Source organism: Nannospalax galili, unplaced genomic scaffold, assembly GCF_000622305.1.
Source record: "Nannospalax galili isolate Female #2095 unplaced genomic scaffold, S.galili_v1.0 scaffold104, whole genome shotgun sequence".
NCBI lineage: Eukaryota > Metazoa > Chordata > Mammalia > Rodentia > Spalacidae > Nannospalax > Nannospalax galili.
This window is the reverse complement of record NW_008353596.1, coordinates 224,010-246,609: the sequence shown is the minus strand read 5'-3', so window position 1 is coordinate 246,609 and position 22,600 is coordinate 224,010. Positions and strand designations below refer to the sequence as shown.

Below are 22,600 nucleotides of genomic sequence, written 5' to 3'. Positions count from 1 at the left end.
GGTTTCTAGATTCTGTCTCTGTCTCTGGAGTTGGTTTTCCAGTAGGCTCTCTACTTGTTCAGAGTCTGGAGTTCTTGGTTTCTTTGTGTATCTGTTACTTCAAATCCTCTGTGGAAGAGATGAGTTTGCCCAGGTGACATGGTGTGTGGCTCATGGTCACCCCAGAGCCTTTCCTGAACAGAGTTGCCTGGATCTGGCCCGATCTGCCTTGGGTCTCAAGGTTCTCAGGAACCTGCTCCTCTGTACCTAGATGTAGAATCATGCAGGAAGGAGAGAGCTCAGCTGAAACTTGACTCTCAACCAAGGTGAGTGTCCCTTTGGGGGCAAGGACAGACACAAGAGGATCAGTGCCATGCAGCTCCAAGGACCTGGAGAGGGGCCCCTCACCTTCTCATACTTGGCGAAGCCTCCCATGACGGCAGGGTCTACGATCCCATTGAGGAGCATGGAGAGCGGGTTGATGGGCAGGCTCTCATCACTCTGGTACTGGTTTATCATCATCAGGATCTTCTCATTGGCCGTGGACATGGTTTCAATGGCATTCTCCAGAGGACTAATTGTGGTCTGTTGAAAACAAGATCCACAGAAGGCCCTTAAGTGGGTGGTCTGAGAAACCAACATAATCTTTGGTATTGATTTCACTTAGGTGGGAATTAAAAGACAGCTCTCACTCTCCAGGCTGCAGGATGATCTGAGTGTGATGAGTTAGGTCTGGATACCGTCTGCTAGCCAGGGACAGACAGACTAGCTCTCTGCTTGAAGGGAAGGGATTTCTTTGGGGAGGCAGAGGCAAGGGAATGCCAGGCTCTGCTAAAGCCTCAGAGGCAGAATGTGCCCAGAAAGAGTTTCTCTCCCAGTTCAATAGGCAGAACACATGCCAGCCTAACCCATCACATAAAGATTGAGAGGCACCGTTGTTTGTGCTACTGGCCAGAGAACAGTTTGCCATAGGAGCATCCAGCCTGGCACCCAGCAGGTCCTGAGACTGGGAAGGGTGGCCACTCGAAGGTAGATGCACCTACTTCAGTTAGGAAAGAAGATTAAAAAACTCTCCCACACATCTCAGAAAGCAATATAAATAGTGGTATCAAATGACAGCAAACACTGCAGTTTGCAGAAGCTTAGGGTCTGGACTGAAAACTAAACTAGAGGTCGGCAAGTAAATATTTTAGGATTTGCTGCCCAGATGGCCTCAGCTGTAGATACTGGACTCTGTGACTGCAGGGCAGAAGCAGTGGCCAGGAATACTGGATGGAAGAGCTTGGCTGGTCCCATCTAGCTCTTCACAAAAGTAGGAGCAGGTAGGATGCAGCCCAGGGCCCACAGCACGCCAGCCAATGGCCTGGTTGAATTAGAACTGAGTACAAACTTCAGCGCTCTGGTTTTCTAGCTGTGTAACCCTGGACAAGTATCCTCAAGTTTCTGAGCCTCAGATGGTTCTCTGGTAAAACAGGAGTAAGAAAATGTACTTCAGAGAGTTACTGAGTGCTACTGCTCTTAATGCTCACAGGTTTTGGGATAGAACATAGCTGTGTACGAAGATGGGAACCTCACTGGTGGGAAAGGTAGGGCTAGAGGGAAGGGGCAAGAAATCTGAGAAGCCTCCCTGGAGAAGGGAGCTTCATACAGCATCTCTGTCATGGTGTGATGTAGTACCTGCCTCGTTGGCTATGTAGGGAAGATTAATTGTGATAATACAATACCTGACATATCAGAGTGCTTTAAAAATGTCACTTGCTAATTCTTGTACCTATTGAATATATGAAGGGGCAACTCGGCCTCTGCAGCCATGTTCTTAAGTCATTTCTTTACATCTCTATATAATCACAACGTCCTCTCTCCTTTCTCCCAAGTTAATGCTTTTGGAGATGGACGCTCCTGCAGTGAGAAGTCCCTGAGAGCAGACTCTGTCACTACCACTATCATTTTGTCACCCACTGTTATCGGTCAGCTTCATGTTACTGCAACAACACACGTGGGGATTAACTTAGAAGAGCAAAAGGTTTGTTGTGCTGATAGTTCTGGAGGTGCAAGTCTAAGATCCAGCAGTTTCCTGGTTTGGGTCCCTGGTAAGGGTACCAGATGGGTAAGAGTGGAGTGTATGTAAGAGCAGATCATGAGCCAGGAAACAGAGACTGAGAGATTGGGGTCCCCACTCCTTTTTAATGCATATCTCTTATGATCTAAGAGCCACCCCAAAGGCACTGCCCTCTTTTAAAAATTACTTTTATTATTTTTATTTACGTGTCTGCATCTGTGTGAGTGTATGTCACTGCGTCACATGCTGTACAAATGCCCAGAGGCCAGAAGAAGGCATGAGATCCCTTAGAGCTGGAGTTACAGGCAGTTGTGAGCAGCCTGACATGGGTACTGTACAGGAAGAAGAGCAAGCAGTCCTAACCTCTGACCCCTCACTGTGGTCCCAGGCACTGCCTCTTAAAGGCCCATAGTACCTTCCAACACCACCACCCTGGGGTCTGAGATTTCACATATGGACTTTTGGGGGATACATTTAAATTATAGCACCCACATATATACACACACCTACATAAACACACACGCCTACATTCACACACATGCACATAAGCACACAGTGGGAGCTGAAGAGGAATGCTGCTCAGTCTGGTAGGGGCCATAGTTCATTATCTAAAATTAAAACCCATAGTCAAGTTTGTGTTGCGTATGCAAACGAAACCCTGGGGAGTGTTGCAAGGCTGAAGTCCAGAATAGGTTCTAAGGAAAATCTACCCCTAGTGCTGAGGAGACCACCACTGTACCTGGAGGTCAACAATTGCCTGGCATGTCTGCAAGATGCAGGCTTTGAGGCACTCGACCCATTTGCCTGCTCACTTTTGAGACTATTTTTGAATTCCCAAACCTGAATCCTCATTATAACCATCAGGAACAGAAACTGAGACTGAGAATTAAAAGAATTTTGGCTTCCCACCTTCAGCCATTTGTGTAGAGCAAGCGCACAGCTCTGAGTGGAGATTTGGGCACCGTAGTGGAGGGATGCCTGGGTGCCAGTTGCTGATCACGAGAATGAAAAATCACAATCGTCATAATCATAGAGATGGCTCCATTTACCAATCACCTGCCAGACCAGGAATGCTCCCGTCAGTCCCCCAAGGACAGGCAAAGTGATGTACCCGAGGGCAGTAGGTGGCAGAGCTGGGGTGGGAACTCAGGTGTTCTTGGCTGCAAAGGCTGGTGTCCTAGTTTGTTTCTCCATTGCTGTGACAAAACACTCTGACCACTATCAACTTGGGGAGGAAAGGATTTACTCAGCTTACATCTCCCAGTTCGCATTTCGTCAGGGAGCCCAAGGTAGGAACTCAGGGCAGGAACCTGGAGGCAGGAGCTAGAGCACAGGCTAAGGAGGAACTCTGCTCACTGGCTTGCTCTCCTGGCCCCTGCTCAGCTTGCTCTCTAATCCAACACAGGCCCATCTGCCCAGGAGTGGCACCACCCACAGTGGGCTGGGCCCTCCCACATCACTCAACAATCAAGAAAATGCCCCACAGACATGGCCACAGGCCAGTTCAATGGAGGCAATTCCTGATTGAGGGTCCCTCAACGGAGGTGTGTCAAGTTGACACTAACGCTATCCAGCACAGCTGACTTGCTCTCTAATCCAACACAGGCCCATCTGCCCAGGAGTGGCACCACCCACAGTGGGCTGGGCCCTCCCACATCACTCAACAATCAAGAAAATGCCCCACAGACATGGCCACAGGCCAGTTCAATGGAGGCAATTCCCGATTGAGGGTTCCTCAACGGAGGTGTGTCAAGTTGACACTAACGCTATCCAGCACAGCTGGGCTCTGCTACATCCACATCAGGCTCTGTCAATAAACCTGCTGCCAGCTGGCTGTTGAGATTGCATCAGGCTCTCGGCTCCCTCTTTGCTAAGCTGAGCCTCAATTTCTATGCGCAGCAGTCATAATAACCCATGTTCAACTTTCTATGAAGGGAAAATGATGTGAGAAACAAATGTGAAAGTGTCAGTGTGGGCAGGGGGTGACCTCTATTCCCTGCAAGTCAGTGGCCTTTCCAGTTGCTCAAAGGCCTCCCATGAATATTGCCTTCTTGAATCCACCCAAGAATCCTATGAGCTGCATGGGGCAGTGACTATTGCCTCTAATTCTGACATGGATTGTTTGGCAGTTCAAGCCCCGGCACCTAGGCAAAATGGTTCAATTGGACAGGAATCGGAAAAAGGCAGGTCACCTCACCCTGCATAGCTGCATAGAAAGGTTTGTCACTTAACACACACTGGCTAGGATTTCTCCAAAGTTAACTCAGTAGGACCAGGGGCTGGCTACTTCCATTTGACTGGTGGCCTCATATGACTGTTTTATCTTAGGGGATTCTGAAGGTATCTGAGCTTTGGAACCCAGCGGTTCTTGGCATCCACTCCAGATCTGAAATTCCATGTTTTGCCATTCCTGTTTTACAGGTGATGTAACTAAGTACTCCTCCTCACACAGTCATTAATGACTAATGTGAATTGTCACTTTCCTAGATTAAGGCTCTTTGTAAAGACTGCAACAGGGTAAAGCCCTCAACAAATAGGAAATGCTCCTTTAAACACACAGTACTGAGGTCATGGCGCTGCATAAAGGGAAGAACAGAGAACGAGATAAAAGTCCATATAACAAGAACAAAATGCTTAGAAGGAAATGCCATCACTTAGCAGGGTGTTACACTCCCTGAGACAGCTTGCAATTCTTGACAACTCATTTATGGGAGAACAAGTCAAATGCACCCTGACCAGCCCTTCAGATGTTTTCACACCTTTTAGTAGGTCTATTAGTTACTTTTACATTGCTGTGACAAAACAACCAATAGAAACAAAAGGAGGAATACTTGATCTGGGCTCACAGTTTCAAAGGATTTAGTCTGATGGTGCGGAGGGCATGGTGCAGTACATTACAAATACAGCAGACTGGAAGCAGGGAGAAGGAGGGCTGCCATCCGTCTGGCTTCCTTATCTACCCTTTTATTGTCTGGGTCTGCAAACCGTGGGATGGTACCACTCACATTCAGAGTGGCTCTCCCTGTCTCAGTTAATTTTTTCTGCAAATAGCCTCATAGACACAGCTAAAGGTGGGACTTACCCATCTTGTAAGTGATTCTAAATGCAGTCAAGCTGACAATGAAAATTAAGCATCACAGAGGACATCGGAATGAAAGGAACAAATAAAAAATGCTGCCTCCTTCTTCCCTGATTTCATAATCCTGAAGTCATAATATAAGGTCACTATTTAGACACAATTGGGTGTTGGCATAGTAATTGACCAGTTGATTTATTTAAATATTCTTGAGAGTCAATTGTGGGCTTGAGGCTATTCTTGGCACTTGAAGCATGGCTAGGAATAGAATAATAGAACAGACAAAAAATATCTGCCTTCCTGGAGTTTACATTTTGGTGGAGTCTAGCATCTAACACTGTGTTTAACATTTGATTAATAAACACTGAAAATAAGCACTCAGGAAAGCATGTAATCTATTAGGAAGTGATGACTCCTTTGAAGAGAAAAACAGCAACAAAGGGATAGGCAGCCTGGGTTCGTGACAGTCCAGCAAGAACAGCTGGAAAAGAGACACCTTGCAGAGTTAACCAAGGATGCACCCAGCCAGGGCCAATAGTCAGACTACTGGCTTCTAGAAGACACCCTCCCCTCAAGAACAGGGCTCATAATGGTACAGTTGTCCCTCAGTATTCATGAAGGACTGGTGCTAGCACCCTCTGAGGATACCAACATCCACAGATGTTCAAGTCCCACATATAATATGGCATAATAATTTCAGATCACCTACACACATCCTCCTACAGACTTTCAATCCCCTGCAGACTGCTTGCCAGTGAATCCAATACAAATGCCATGCACATGGCTGTTTTATTGCATTGTTTAGGGAATGACAAGAATGCAACTTTTTAAAATTTTCAGTCAGTTGATCTGTGGAGGGGACCTGTGCATGCTGAGTGTCAACTGTACACTCCTCACAGGGTTTTGTGAGATCATGTAGGATAAGGCTGTGAAGCCTTTGACACAGTGCTGGGGGACATTAGTTGACACTTACCATGTGCTAATGTGTCTTTTGAGCCAAGAGCATGGTATTTGCTTCCTTTCATGGGTATTTCTCCCTTGGGTGGGCAGGGGATGCTCTGAGGAGAGGAATGCCCAGGCAACGAGATGATACAGGAGTTTGAAGTCAAACACTATCACTAACCTTCCACAACTCACAAACTCACTCTGTGCCTCAGAGCCCTCCTTTGTAAACAGAAAGAATAAGAAGAACCAGTCTCGAGGAGTTATCGGGGCTTTAAATGAGATCATGCCAGTGAACAGTTTAGCACATACTTAATAAATTTTTAATGCATTTTTATTTTTAATCATGATGTGGGTATGTGCATGTGAGTGCAGTGCTCCAGCAGAACTGAACTTATGGACAGTTATTAGCTGCCATGTAGGTGCTGGGAGTTGAACCTGGGTCTTCTGCAAGAACCACCAGTGTTCTTAACTGCTGAGCCATCTCTCCAGCCCCAACACTTAATAAATTTTTGCCCAAACGATTATTGTTCTTTTTCTCTGAGGTATAAGCCATACCTAGGAAGAAAGAGGCTGCAGAGCTCCTGGCCTCCTAGCTCACTAGGAAGGAGGACATTAAAGGCTGGAGTTGGGTAATCTCAATGCTGACAACACAGTAGCTTGAAAATATCAGTCAGACCACATTCTTCCTCTGCACATAGCTCTTCTAGAGAAGCCAAAGTGTTTCTAAGGTCCTAGAGAATCTATTATCTGACTGTTGTTATTCACCCCTTGGTTGTTCTGATTTGGACATACTCCTGTACCAACCTTTCCCTCTAGTACAGTGCCCCTCTCTCTATTCTATATCTCATGGACTGCTTCCTCCCAGCCTTCTGACCTCTGTTCAAAACCACTGTGGCAGGGAAGCTTTCTCTCCCCATACTATTGACTCCTATTATTTTCCCCATCATGATTAGCATCATCTGGTATATTATGTATATATCTGGTATATTATTTTAGTCTGTCTCCCTCACTAGAATAAAAGTCACATTGTGGAATCTCTAGGTCACAGAACAGTATCTGACATGTGTTAGGTACCCATAAGGTAGTTTTTGAATGAATAAATAATTGAGATATCCCAAATATGTTGGGGTATCCTCCTGATCATGGTGGTCCATCAAAAGGATTTTGGGAGCCACATGACCCTTAGCTAACTGAGGGCAGAGAAACTTGAAGGTGTGTTAAGAAGCAAAATATCTGCTCTTAAGCTTGTGGGATGGCTCAGTGGGCAAATGTGCTTGCTGCCAAGCCTGGCAACCTGAGTTTGATCCCCAGAACATACATGGTGGAAGGAGAGAACAGATTCTGGAAGTTGTCCTGACCTCAATATGTGCATCATAGCATGTACACACACACACACACACACACACACACACACACACACACACACACGCACGCACGCACGCACACACGCACCCTAAGTAAGTAAATCAATAAATGTGACTTCAAAATATATTTGCTATCTTCTCAAGGAAGCCGTATCTTCTGGGTTCAGTCACACTGGCTCTCTGTGATTTCCCCTCTCTCAGCCTTAGCTTATCTATTCAGAAAAATGGCTCACAGTGAGATATCCCAGAGTGTCATACTGCAGAGGTAACCTCTTAGGACTGGATGAAAGACCTAAGGGTGATAGGCAGATGGACTTCCAGGGCTTCTGTTTCATCCCTGCTCCCCACCACAAAGGTGTTCCCCATCCACCAGTTTAATTACTGGAGTCCACAGGAACTATCGTTTACTGGGAGTAAAAACTTATCTAATGATGAAAAAAGTATGAAAGCAGATATTCTGGGCATCTACTGTGGGATTTCAATGGGACCTTCTGATATAAACTGTTCTTCAAAAAGTCTAAAGGACTTCCTGAGGTTGCTGTGCCCTGTCCACCAGAGAGGGCTTCCCATGAGCACCCCAAAACTCACCTGGGACATGTGCACCACCTCAAACCAGCGCAGGATGCCAGGCAGCTTGTACGCAGTCAGGAAGGAGGTCCTCTCAATCCACATGGACTGGTGGGAGAAACGTAACATGCTGGTGAAACCGGGTAGGAGCAAAGCCAGTGCAAAGCCAGCCAGGCCCCAGTGGCCTCCCGTGCAGCCAGAGCAGAAGAAAAGTTGCAATTTCTAGAAACAGACTGGCACCTCCCTGAGGGATTCTTTACTAGCAGGAGGTTTGCTCTTTCCCTGGACTTAGACCAAGTAGCTCTATCCCCACGACTGACAGTCTAAATTCTTAGGTAACTTTGAATATGCCCATTTATGTAGTCTGGGGGAGGGTCCACAGTGTTCATTAGATTCTCAAAAGGGTGGTGACTACTAAAATATTAAGAAACACAGGCAAAGGCCAGGAGCTGAGGGAAACTCGGAGTCCCTCCTCATCCCAGTCTTGGTCTTGGTGAGAGAAGACGGACAGGTCCTTGCCGGGAAGCATAGGACTAGCACACTCTATGACTTTTCATGAGTCTACTGGAAGCCTTGCTTCAGCCACATCTTTTATTAGCTGGAGGGTTCTACCTGCTGGAAATGCCTGAATACCCTTGGCTGTCGAGGTCATCTGACAGGAGCCCAGGTCAAACCTCAGAAGGCAAAACACTCAAAGAATGAGAAGACCCAACAGGACTGTCATCTGTGATGTTAGTGCCACCTTCCTTGACTCTGGATTAAGTTCCCTACCACCTGGGGTTGTGTTCTGGTTGCTGAAGGTGGCAAGGGAGGGGAGATACTCACAGCAAATTCATTCTCGGGGTCCACAGTGCCCCTGCGCACGGGCCTGGAGTAGTTGAACCTTTGCACATAGTTGGACTTGTAAAAGCTGAAAGACAGGAAGGAGTTGGAGTTCCTCGTAGCCATGCCTAGTGCCACTTCAAGCACCAGGTCTGGCCCTAGCCATTGTGATAGTGTGTCAGGGTCTGTGTTCTAGGCTCCATAGAATTGATTTCCAGGAAAGGCCTTTTAGAAGATGGACTGGTCTTATACCCTTGAGCATCCAGGAACTTGCAATTCTGGCACTAATAAAAACTAATTCCCCTTGAAGGATATAAATAGATGAAGGGACCTAGCAGAATGTCCTTAAGGTGACCTCCAAGGATTTCTTTAGGAATTCCAATTATCCTCCATTCCTCTTTGTGAATCTGTAGGGAGGATTTAACATCATTGCCAACAGGGCACTGTGCTTGTTCTAGAGTTATCCCCTGCCCACAGGTGCCTGGCCAAGAGGACCGAGTGAGGCTATGTTGTGCCTGCTCCATGATGCTGGAGTGAGGCTGCTGGAGAGGCTGCATCTCCTCAGGGAGTTTTATCGTTGAACTGTCCACTGAGAAAGGGGTGAGTTGGGCAGTAGGGGGGATACAGCCATGGGCCCCATGGACCCCACCTCATGGCCTACTCAGCAGTGGCCTTGCAATCTGGTACACCTGCCTTCCTGGTGCTTACACTAACGTCCCTTTATCATAGTCAGAACATATCCACTATCAAAAGAACAACCTCAGCAAAGGCTGAGAAAGATGTCCCTTTAGGAGAATGTGTCCAGCATACCCAAGGCCCCCTATTTCATCTCCTACTTTGTCTGTCACCTGCCCATCCCACACTCTTTGGTTTCTTGGGTCCAGAGTCTCTTTGGGGATCAGTCTAAACAACAGGTTCCCCAAGTCAGTTAAGTTCAGTGTCTACTAAGGATTCACTGTGCACAAAGTAGACATAGCCCCATCTCTCTCATTCACCTCTGGCTTCAGTCTTGTTAGAGACAGAACCCAGCTATAACTGGAGGCAATTCTTCACAAAGGAAAAGTGTAAACACACTGGCTTAGGAGGAAAGAGTACTGGGGCTTGTCCTGCTAAGCTCAGATAATGACCCTTTGGAATCCTCCCTGTTCCTGGTCCAGTGGGCTGTAGGTCTTACTTTATGATCTGGTCAGGCACCGGCTTGTTCTTGAACCTGGGGTGTTCATCCAGGACAGGCTGCACAGTAAAGCACTGAATATCTGTCATCACCAAAGTTAAGGACTTAAAAGGTGTCTGTTGGCCACCAGATTGTTCCAAAGGTAGCATGTCTAACTGAGAATGTCAGGTCATTCCCTCTGAGACCACACTTTTATTCAACGATCAGGTATCTGGCTTCCTATAGGGTCCTAATGACACGTTAGCAGTAACCATGATCTTTATCAGAGCTGCCCATCCCTTTGCAATCCTATCACAGGGCTCTGTACCTGCTTACAGAATTGGCTAGCAGTCCTTAACCTTCATTATCAACTCTCCCCATGGTCACCTTTGATTGCTCCGATTCCACCAAATGTCACTGTTAAATTAAGTTCTCACTGTTGGCTCAGAAAGGCTAGGCAACTTGTTTAAGGTCACACAGCTTGGAAGAAAAGAACAGGGATTTATATTTAGGTCTTTTAGCCCCATGATTAAAATTCTTTAGACATGGTCTATCTACATCCTTCGCTGGAGCCCACAGGAAACAGTGACACAAGTGACCCTGGGTGCATTAGTGCCAGAATTCCAACTGCCTCGATACTCTGGAGGAGCTGTGTTCTCATAGGATTACAAGGCAGCTACCTTCTAGGAGAGCCCCATCTGAGACCTTCCTATAAATGGTGTCTTTCCAGTCCTCCCTCAATCTTTCTGAGTTAGGTTCTATATTTTAAAAGCTCTTGGGTGATGTATATTCATGATTGAGTCCGAGATATGCTACTTCAGAACATGTAAACATAGGTCATTTTGTTCTCCAGCTCCAAAAACTTGAAGGAGACAACCTCTAGTAGGAAGGAAGAATTCCTGTCTAGGAGCGGCTGGAAGCAGGTCCATGATTGATTAGTGATGCCTGCCATCAGCACAGGATACAGGCTGGCAAAGTCTTATATGGGCTAGGTCTCTGTCTTGCCTTATCTAACCTGTCTTTACTCATTTTAAGCTAGTAATATGACAAACCCAATGAACAGCCAGTGATCAATGGTTCCATCCTTTAGCCCTGCTTTTCCCTATTTTCTATTTCTTCTTCCTCCATCTCTCTTTAGTCACTCACATTATTCCCTCCCCCTGTTCTATCTAAAGACGACTACAACTTTAAAAGTCTTTGGGGGCTGGAGAGATGGCTCAGCGGTTAAGAACACTGGTTGTTCTTGCAGAAGACCTGGGTTCGAATCCCAGCACCCACATAGCAGCTAACAACTGTCCATAACTCCAGGGAATCCAACAGCCTCTTCTGTCCTCCGCAGGCATTGCATGACACGGGTGCACTTACATACAAGCACACAATACACTCATACACATAAAATAAAAATACTGAATAAAATATTAAAAAAAAAGTCTTCCCTGGGCCTGACACATCTGCCAACTAAGGAATTAAGAGCTCCTCTTGCAACACTGTGGTTGCTATGACCCATTTTAGCATCAATAACTCTGGACAGTTAACAGGTTCTCCTGTTCCCTCTGCTTGGAGCATGTTCCTTCCCCAGCATCTCTCCCCTGTGTACTCTGCAGACAGACACCAAATGCTCTCCTCCATGAAGACTAACCTCTCTCAGTCAGGAGCTGTTTCCTTGCATGGCTCCCTATAGCATATGTCCATATATCTTAGGATCTACTCTGTGTCTCCACCTTCTTCCCTCCCCTGTCCCCATCTCCGAGAGAGTGAGCTTTTGGATGAGCTACACTTTCTTCAAATGCAGGAAATGACAAAAATAAGTCCAAACCAAATTCGGTTGCCTCTCTGATGAATTTCCTCTATGCTAGTACCACGGGATTTAACAGTTTCACCTCTGAAGAGTTCTTCACATGGACCAAGGATTCTTCAAAGAGAGGCTAGTGTTGAACCCAAAGGATCAGTCTTGCCAGAAGCATTTCTGCAAACTTTAGGAAAGCCCTGAACTCCTTATCTAGCCACCTGCTCTGGGAGAGAATTCCCTCTGGAATAAGCAGCCGAGGGCAGGGACTGGCAGACTACGGTGGGCTGGATCCACTTCACTGCCTATTTCTGTGTGGCCATAGCTAAGCATAGATGGCCTATTTTCAAACAGCTGTGATATGTGAAAATGCTGTAAGGTTCAAAGGATCAGTATCAATAAATAAAGTTTTATTGGAACACAGCCACCAGTTGCATGTTATCAGTGACTGCTTGCTTACTACATCAGCTGAGTAGTTGTGACAGGGAGCGCATGACCCTTGAAGACTGACCTTTACAGAAAAGTTTTCTAATACCTCTTTTAGAGCGGATTCTAGGTCATGTATATGGATCTGAGCTGCTGGCCCTGATCCAAGAGGAGATTCCAAACCTGTCCTCAAAAAGCTTATGATGTTGGTACTCTCAATAGTTAGACTCTCATGCCAGGTGCACGGATTCACAGCAACAGCAGACCTAAGACTTTGCTTCCAAGTGCCTTTCCTCACCTGGACACCTGGGCAGAGATATAAAGTCTGTCACTTTCCAAAACTATGTGTTGGCATTCTAGCAACTGAAGGTTAGAGGGTAGTGTTAACAATTCAAGACTTTGGCCAACAGGAGGCCTGAGTTCAAATCCTAGCCCCACTGCTTCCTTGCTGTGACACTCTATGAGCCATTTGCTTTCTGACTCTCAGTTTTTCTACTAGCAAAGTACATAGAGCAATACTAGCCAACTTAGAGGCTTATAATGAGGGAAAGGGGGAGCAACGCCTGGGAAATGTCTAGTTCATGGTAAACAGTTAATAATATTCTGGTTCCAATCTTAAAATGAATAACGGTATAATAGAGCAAAGATTTGAAACCAACAGAAGTTGAAATTCAAAACCCAACCCCTTTCTCTAACTAGCTTTATACCCCTAGGCAAACATTCCTCTTGATTAGAGAGAGGTAATACCAGTGGTTTAAGGAAATAATGTTAATAGAGCATTCAACCTCATGAAGAGGAGACCTGGTAAGTATCAGCCCTTCCTCTTTGCTTCCCCAACTCATTTCATTTCCGGCACCAAACCAGGCCTTGGGCCCCTAAATATGATGTCATAGCCAAGGACACATGTTCTTTCTTCCATGCTCTACTAAAAGGTCACACAACTGTTGAACACCAGGACGTCCATTAACAGGGCCTTAGAACTAATCTGGGTATCACATGTAACCAAATTTGTCTTTGCTGCCAGCCCGCCACCACCAGTTGCACTTCCTCCCACAAATATTCATGGTAGGGCAGACATGAAGGGCAGGCAGGCATAATGAAAAGGTTACTGAAGAATATTTATTACTCGAGGGAAAAATATTTGGATTAAGGTTCACCAGACTGAGCAGAGCAGTCATGCAGCCTGTCACCTGACTTTAAAGCCTTTAACTTCATCTTTCTAAAGGATGGGATACAGGTATGGAGCCTTGCTGAGGTCATATGCTCCCTGGCTCACAGTCACCTCATCATGGCAAAGTACCTCCTTCATCCATAATCCCACCTCCTGCCAGTGTCAGCACCTGGCCTTATGGACACGCATCACTGCTCACCTCTGCCACACCATCCTGTGCCATACCGTCCTCACCTCCCCAGCCTCAACTCCTGTCACCTGCACACTGCTCTGTGTACTCTAGGTAAGTGGCTCCCTCTCTGCCTCCTTCCTTCCTTGTCTGTCTCTCTTTTTGCTTTCTCTCTTGTTTGTTTCTTTTCTTTTTTTTCCTTTTTCCTAGGCACTGAATGTTTTCCCAGAGTAGGCTTTGTGCAAGGCACCATGGAGAAGGGGGTGTGAGATACAGGCAGCCCAAATGTCTTTTCTTAAGGACCTGATGTTCCTCTTACATTCATGTATCTTTAAAAAACAAATGAGGGCTGGAGAGATGGCTCATGGTTAAGAGCACTGGCTGCTCTTGCAGAGGACCCAGGTTTGATTCCCAGTACCCACATGGTGGCTAACAACTGTCCAAAACTCCAGTTCCAGGGACTCCAACACCCTCTTCAGACCTCTGTGGGCATTGCGTGGCACTGGTGCACCTGCATGCAGGGAATACACTCATACACATAAAATAAACAAATAACAATAAAATCTAAACATCAAACAAAAGAGAACAAAAAATCAAAACAAACAACAGAAGAGTCAAACGAAAGAAAACACAGTGGCCTGAGATCAGAGGGTCATGAAGAGTCCAGAAAAAGCCACTTTAAATAAGAAACCAAAGAAAAGGTCTTCCTGGAAGTGACACCAAGTTAGGATCTGACAGGTGAGTAGAAATCAGGTGAGTCAAGAGCTGGAGGAACAACATTCTAAACACAGGGACAAAGGTGGGAAAGGCCTCGAGGTGGGAACAAGCAGTCACATCTGTGGGACAGAACAAGAATGCTGTGGGAAAGGGTCCTGAGAACAAGAGGAAGGAGCTGGGGATGAAGATGCTAGACAAGTTGGGGTCAAGTCAGGGAAAGCCTTGAAGGCTGGCTCAGGAGTTTTGGTTTTATCCTATTAGGGTCATCTCAGTCTTTAGCAAAGTCCTTTGCGTACAGCATCCTCCCCTCTGTCTGGGACATCTCTCCAGCTAACACTAAGTTTCGGCTGCTTACATAAACATCAAGGAAGCTTTCTCTGTCAGTGGCAGTATCTTACATACTTTCCCCTTGGCATGGGTCAGAGTGTTATAAATAAATATCTGATAGTGTAATTCACCATCACTATCTCTTTTACTACTAGAGCTACCCTACAGCCCACTAAAGGAAGACCACTTTGGGAGCACAGCCTTGCATAATGCTGGGTACAGAGCCAGATTGTTCATGATAAGAACAAAGGGATGAGGGAGGACTGAGTTCACTTATAAGTGTGGCATCCTGAATGCACAGCTGCCTCTCCATATGCACAGGGGATTGGTTCCAAGACTCCCAATGGATGCTCAAGCTCCTTACATGAGATATGCTTCGTATCTACAAAATTTCCCATATACATTAAAGCATCTCTAGATGACCTACGACGCCTAACAGAGTAAGCCTACATAAACAGTTGTTATATTGTGGACAGGATAATGACCTAGTTTTTTTCTCCAAACATTTTCAGTCTACAATTGGTTGAATCCATACATATTGACCCCAGCTATACTGAGGAGGCTTCTCTGAATCCCACAGCAGCCACTAAAATCACTATCCAGTGATTCTGGCATCAGTTCTAAGCTCCATCATGGGTCTCAATGGACCAGTGTCTCTGTAGGGCTGGCCATGGCTGGCCCTCTTGTTGGAACAATCTCCAAGGATACACTGGCCAGGGGCGTTCTTTACGTCATCTCCGGGGGCAGAAGTTGTGTTCATCTTCTCTGCATTAGGAAACTGGCTCATCAGCTGCATTTGGAAATCTTCTCTTCGCTCATACTCCTTCCCTCGGTAGATGAACACTTTGTTCTGCGGAGAAAGGACACCTGTCAGCGATACCAGGGCCCTGGGCTTAAGGAGGAAGCTCAGGATGATCTGAGAGGCTTGTGAAATGAACATGGGACTGGGGGACGGGGGCTTCAGGTATATCATTCTCCCCTCAGCGTCCCTGACAGTGAGATGAGGGGTTCAACTCACTGAACTAGCTGGGCAGGCTGCTCCCTTAAAAGGCCTGGTTCTAAAGGGCAGGGAGACCATGGGTGCCAAAGATCTTTTTCAGAGCAGTCCACATACAGTTTCTGAACTAATCCACTGTGTCACGCCCACTTTCCTATTTACTTGCCCACAAAATTTCCCACCTGACCTTAATGGGCCATGAGTTGGCAGGAACCAACATCCAGGCTCCTTATCACCTGGCTCCTGGCCCTGAGCCCATGGAGATACAGTCTTTATCTTTCCCTAACCACATTAGCATCTTCTAGAACAGAAGTCATAACCAAGGATGATATGGGCCATCAGGGAACATTGGTAGTTCCTGAAACCATTTTTTGGTGGCATAAAACTAACGGTGAAGATCCTATTGGGAGTTGGGGATGAGGCCAGGCATGTTTCTGACCACCCCACGATGCACAGGGCAGCCCCCACAACCAAGCATTAACAGGTTCCAAGTGGCTCTAACACCCAAAGTGAGAAACCCTATTCCAGACCATGGCGGTACCATCTTTGATTTCTCTAATGGCAGCTAAGTTCCTTTGTCCAAACCCGAGCTTGTTGCTATTATGTGCAACACCAAGCTATCTGGGTATCAGAGGATCCTGGGGACCTTTTAAAGTTCAGATTCCCAGGCCTCACTCCAAACCCACTAAAATGGAGTCTCTGGAAATCAGCCCAGAAATATGCATTCAAAACAAGTTCTTGGCAGATTTTGATGTATAAACAGGTCTGGGAAAGCCACTTCTACTTCACCCAGAATGCCTTCCCCATCCAGCCTACCCACTGCTCATGGCCATTGCTCAAGCCCCCTGTGACCTTCATGTTGACTGATAGCAGTGAATGACCTGTCTCCTAGACTAGACTGTAAAACAAATGAGATTTGCCATTTCCATGGTGTTATTCTGACCCTGGATTTACAGTGCAGACTCACAGTCTAGCAATAGTCCTGTGGATGACCCAGTGCAAGCCGCACACAGTGAATGAAGTGGAGATTCAGAAATGATGCTGCAGGGACCCCAGATCCTTTCAGGGGCCCACAGAATCAAAACCAGGTTCATAATGATACTAAGGGTGTCCTTAAGAGGCAGCTTTCCAGAGGCACACACGCTGCGACTGAAACAGCACATGAATGTGGGCGTGGGAATCGAGCTGTTTGGCCTCAGGTTTGGCTTTAAAGACATGTGCAGAAATATCAATCGGTTTTGCTCTTCTCAATGATTTTTGTTCATTTGATTGGTCGGTTGTTTGAGACAGGGTCTCGCTATGTAGCCCAGGCTAGTCTAGAACTTTCTATATAGACTAGGTTGGCCTCTAATTTGTAGCAATCTCCCTGCTTCTGCCTCCTGGGTATGGGGATGACAAATGCTCTTCGCTGATTTTTTTAAGTTGGGAAAATGTAGCTATTATTTTTCTAAAAACGTAATTCATGTTAACATGTGATAGACTTATTGCCATGTTAAAATAACTCGCCAGATAGTTTTAATTTTTCTTAGTTTCCACTTTTCATATGATACACATATGTAGAGTTAGTCTACCAATTTAGACGTGCCTTGCCTCTTCAGTAACTTTTTAAATACTTTATTATTTCTATTTTATGTGTATGAGTGTATTGCTTGCGTGTATATGGGTGCACCCCTGTCGTACAATGCCACAGAGGTCAGAAGATGGCTTTGGATTCCCCTGGAACTAGAGTTAAGGACGGTTTGTAACCACCACGTGGGTGCTGGGAATCGAACCAGGGTCCTCTGCAAGAGCAGTCAGTGCTCTTAACTGCTGAGTACTTCAGCCCCTTCCTCAATAACTTTTAAAGAATAAAGGGATTTTGACAACCATATTTGTCTGGGACTACCTCTCTGTAGTAATTCCTTGGTGGCTGAAAGGATCCTACCTGGTCTTTGAATGCCTCCTTCCTACAACAGGGCACCTGTACTTTCCAGGCAGCAACAGTTGCTGTGTAACCAGCAGGTTACTGCTGCTGGTAGTCAGGATGGAAGGGCTCCCCATGGAGTCTACTGGAACAGTCCTCAGACAGAGAAGACCTCAGCCCCTGAGCTGTGAACTCCCAACTACAAGCAGACCCTCAGAACACACAAGGACAGCTAAGGTGCTAAGGCCCTGGAACCCTAGCCTGAATCACATACAAACGCACCCGCAGAAAGGAGGGGAATCCCTGGCCATAGTAGCCAACAGCAAAGTAGTCAGGCTTAGGCCTGAGGATCTTCATGATGTTTTCATAGAATTTTGCCTGCTGAATCTGAAAGAAGAAAACATGGCTTGTAACAACAATATGACACAGATGTGTAGCCAAGGCACATTCAGCTTAAAGAGTTCAGTTTTAACACTACAGTCAGCCCAGATCCAGCATGCCAAATGCACATAATCACACCTATCAGAATGTCTGTGATCATGATGGTTCCAGCCACACTCATAGCATGCAGGTGCTGTGCTAGCTCTCCACCTGCACTAGCTATTTACCTGCATCAGGATCATGATAATCTTGTCTCTCCAGTTTGCAGTAGAGAACTGGCATCTCAGCACAACTGGTCTCTATTGAGCTGAGCCCAGAAAGCTACTTGCAGGGGCCCTGCCATTCCCACTGTGCTCCCGTCCCTGTGCATGTGTGGCTGTGGAAGGCATTAGTGAGGGTATACGGAGATGCCCAAGTGTCTCCAGACAGAGACGGCTCCATGCGGAAGCAAACCTACCCTATTTCGTCCACTCTAAGAGGTGTGTGCTTTCCAGATTTTAATATCCTTGAAAGCAGCTTATAACTCATTCTACCCTTCACGGCATCTTGCAATTGCTGTTGGCACTAAAGAAATCTCCACATGCCACATACGCATGAAGAGTTATGTTGCAAGGATCACTTGATATGACATAGAACACACATGTAGTTCTAAATAGGTGCCTGTGTGGTGTAACATCCGTCCTATGTTAACGTGTCTTGGGTATTATCTATGTCTATGTATAAATGCACATATTCAAAAGACACATATGTCCCTGTGTCTGCAAACATCTGTGCAGATATATAGGCAGGACAGATACTAAATGTCTGTTTGTGCAGGTGCATGTATTTGCTTCACACAGTGAAAACAGCTAAATGATCAGTTGACTTTAACATGTTGCCACACCCCCAAATTCCCAGCTATTAATCCTCTCAACATCCTGACTTTCATTTTACAGTTTCCTGGAACTGTCTGGACTGGCCTTTCTCAAAGTACGAAGGAGGCCTGGGGTCCTGGTATTCAGGCAGTCAGAAATTGGATGATGGGGTGGGGAGTGAAGGAGGAGCCAAAAAAAATTCTGCATTCCCCTGCAGAGGCCAACTCCCTGCCAGTTCCTGGCTCTGTAGCACAGGCAGGGTAGATGGGTTCCCCCACTTTCTACTTTCCCCACCAAGTTCTGAGCAAAGATGCTAATGGGAACAGCCAGATGGGGAGCGTGTTAATGTGATTTATTTGTTCATCGAAAAGCACAAAGTTGTGTTTTTATTTAATTGGGCTGCTGATTTGTGGGACTTTTACTGCAAATGTAACAGCACATCTATTGGGTGCACACCAGCTGCAGCAGCGGCAGTCTCTGCTTCACAGGTCCTTGATGCTCCATCTAACAACTGGAAGGCACAGTGTGGCCTTGCTCAGGTCTACCTCATTCTCCTGTTTCCCTGACCTCACCAGCCTCATCTCCCTCTGCACCACCCTCGGGCAGGCAGCCTTACCAGGTTCTGGCTGAGCAGCTCATAGTCAAAGATTTCCATCTCATATTGTTCGGCCAGTTCCTTACACAGGCTGATGGCCTCTTCCCACATCTACAGATGATCAAGGAGACAAAGGTTAGGGGGACCCCAGCTTTTCAGAGCCTTTGTTGAGAAAGGGACTTGAGTCTGGCCATGGCCCCCTGGAATTGCAGGCCTTCTCTTATGCTGTTCTATCCTTTACACAGGGGGAGCCTGGGACTTCCCTATAGTGTGTGCCCTTTCCCTGGCCTCTCATCCTGACCTTTTGATGAATAATGAAGCAGGCTATGTTTAAATGTTTTCTGATTCTCCCTACATAGTTGGAGAGAGGTCACTAACAGCATCTTCATGTTCTAGGTGAGAAACAGAGGTTCACCTCCCCAACCAGAGGCAGAGCCAGAATGCCAATCCCAGTAGGTGTGACTCCCTTCATTGCCTTGTTTTTAGTAACTTAGAAGCACTCCCTGACTCCTTCACTTCCCCAGTGTGTAGTTTGGACAAGGAAGCGTCAACCCCTTTTGTCAAAGAAAAATGGTCCGCAGAAAAGCAAAGAAATGGTCCGAGGTCAGAGCATTTCTGGGGATGAAGTTGGTCCCTGATGTTCAGTCCTGGGATCTTTGCTTCTGCTAGACATACCACTTTTTAATGGGCTGATGTGGCTGTGGGAGTAAGCGGGGGGTCGGGGGGTGGGGAGAGGCATAGAGGTAGAGGTAGGGACGTACCAGTATACTAAAATGTGATTAAAAATTTCAAAGTAGGTCTTCTCTATCTTTTAAGAAAATATGACACCTTTTTTTTCTGTTGCTCTGTTTTAAGCCATGATTGTCCTCCATCTCAGACTGCAGGGTGTCAGGACACCCTGCAGCCAGGTATGGGGGAGCACAGCAGGCTGGAGGCCTGGCAGTCTCAGAGGATACCCATTCCCACTCCACACTGGGTTTAAAACAGAAAAGCACCTAAATGGAAATGCTGGGGGAGGCAGGGGAGGAGAGAGTGGAGGCTGCCAAAATGTATTGTGAGCTTCATAAGGAAAGTGCTCTCTCTGCATCCAAGCATAAAAATAAATAAAACCAAGTGTGGAGCAGAGGAACCATGGCAGTAAACCCCAGACAGCTTAGTGAGCAGCATAAAAATGCTTTATGTGCCAGGAAGATCTGCATCTGTGGGCCTTGCCCTGAACAAGAAGGTTGTAGGGATGATCCTGACTGGGTCAGGGGTGCTGTATGGCACAAGTGGAGGTCTCTGCCAACTTCCCACAATGTTGGGGACAGGGAGAAACAATATGCTTCCCATGTGCTAAGAGACTGCTAAGAGGCCGAGAGTGGAGACATGGCAGAAAGACAGATGCCCAGCATTTCCTCCAGTCCTCTGGGACCTCTGACAGTCACTGATCTCTCTGAGCCTCACACATCCATTATGGAGCAGCAGCTGGGTTCTGGGCATGGTGCATGGTCATCGATCTGTGCTGTGATGGAGCTGGTCCAAAGATAGACAAGGCACCATTTCTGCTCTCGTGAACACAAAGGGGGCGGGTAGGATAAGCAAAAGGAGATGGAGCTGTTAGGTTTGGGAAGGCACTGGACTCTATCAGGTGACAAGATGGACTTATGGAATGAGAGTTGAGAGAAAGAGAGAGAGAGAGAGAGAGAGAGTGTGTGTGTGTGTGTGTGTGTGTGTGTGTGTGTCTTTAAGGAAAGCTGAGGGGGGGCTAAGAACTTTAGGCTTTATTCTAGAAGCTTCTATGGCAGTGACTTTCAGGGTGAGTTGTACCATCTGCTGCCTCCTCTCTGCTTCCAGGCACCACTCTGCTCCCTTGTCCCCATCATAATAATCACACAATACTAAAGAGCAACATGCAAAATCTGATGACTGGTGTGTCTGTTTCTTCAAGACAGTAAGCTTTCTGAGCCGCACACTCATGCCTTTTCCCTCTGTGCCCAGCAGAGTGGTCAAACTGAATTCCTAGCTGAGGACAAAGCCCAGCTCCACTTGGGGCTCCCACAGTGGGACCGAGGTAACCAGCAATGAACAAATAGCAAGCTCTGATTTGATTCCCAGTGGGACAGGAGGTTCAAAAGATGGCAGAGTCTCTGCCCTCAAGAGGCTTATAATTGTAAATTATAAGACAGTCTTCTCTAACTGGTGGGAATTTATAAGTGCTCTGCAGACATTACCTCATTTCATCATCCTGGGGTGGGGAAGGCAGACCAAGACAGAAGCAGTGAACTGCAGGGGCAGGACAGACCCAAACCAAGTGTTCAGTGGTATCCTGATGGACAATAAAAAGCCTTTCCAGTCAGAGGAGACTGAGGGCTATCTATGAGCCAGAGGGCTTGAGGAAGGCTTCAGAGAGGAAGTAGGCAGGTAGCAATGGTGGCAACTGAATTTTAAGACATGGCCACACATCAGCTTCTATGCTGACATCTATGTGCATTTCCCCACCTAATTTTCACCCTACAACTTGGTAGCAGGTGATGCTAATCTCTCACTATTGGAGGAGGAGACCTGGACCATCAGCGAGGCCAAGTGAGACTGTAAGTGGTGACAACATGAAGGACATTATCTGGATATCTGGCTCTGGACCCCAAGCATGCAGTGCTGTGACATGTTGCCTATGGGATGGATGGTGGCCTTTGGGCTGGAATTGCCTGAAGGTTTGCTGGAAATTAGGGCTGCTTTCAGGAGCTTGTTTGTTCCATCTCCCTTCTGCCAGAATCCTTGCTGTTTAAAGATCAGTGACAATGCAATGTTATCTGTCAATCCTCTCATTTGCCCAACATATATTCATTGGTCTCTCATGTCAGGTTCTGTTCTGGCCATCAGGCATTCAGCAGTAGATAGGACAAAGTCTTTGCACTCATGGACACTGAAGTGAGGAGTCAGACAGTAGACAAGCAAAACCAAAACGAAGGAAGCGATGTCAGTAGTAGAAAAGTGCTTTGTTTTGAAGAAACAAGAAGGGTGACTCTGGGCAGAGGGGCTGGAAGTGGCCAGGGAAGCCCTCACTATGTCTACATAAAACCCTAAGCAATGGAAAGAGTTCACCTTCCAGTGGGAAGCTGTGGAGAGGAATGCTCCAAACTGGAAAAAGCAAGTACAAAGGTCCTGAGGTTGCAAAGAGCTTGGCACAGACATCCTCTTTAGGGATGAAATGAGCGGTGGTCAGGACTCATGTGAGAACCAGTGGATGATGGGAAGATTGCGTAATGTATGTTAAGTAATGGGGGAGTCATTGAGATGGTTGTTCTCAGCCTGCATTCTCCAGTGTAT

At 46.5% G+C, this 22,600-nt stretch overlaps 1 protein-coding gene across 1 annotated transcript in view; it reads right to left on the bottom strand.

Annotated features, from left to right (window-relative positions):
- Positions 1-22,600, bottom strand: part of Dock2 (dedicator of cytokinesis 2) — a 260,786-nt gene that overhangs the window by 21,665 nt on the left and 216,521 nt on the right. Inside the window, exons 13-19 of the mRNA XM_008850736.1 lie at positions 19,313-19,402; positions 17,744-17,848; positions 15,270-15,411; positions 9,987-10,068; positions 8,816-8,900; positions 8,012-8,098; positions 388-564 (exon numbers count right to left, since the gene is read on the bottom strand). Coding sequence (XP_008848958.1) covers positions 388-564; positions 8,012-8,098; positions 8,816-8,900; positions 9,987-10,068; positions 15,270-15,411; positions 17,744-17,848; positions 19,313-19,402 — 768 coding nt within the window. The remainder of the gene's footprint in view (positions 1-387; positions 565-8,011; positions 8,099-8,815; positions 8,901-9,986; positions 10,069-15,269; positions 15,412-17,743; positions 17,849-19,312; positions 19,403-22,600) is intronic.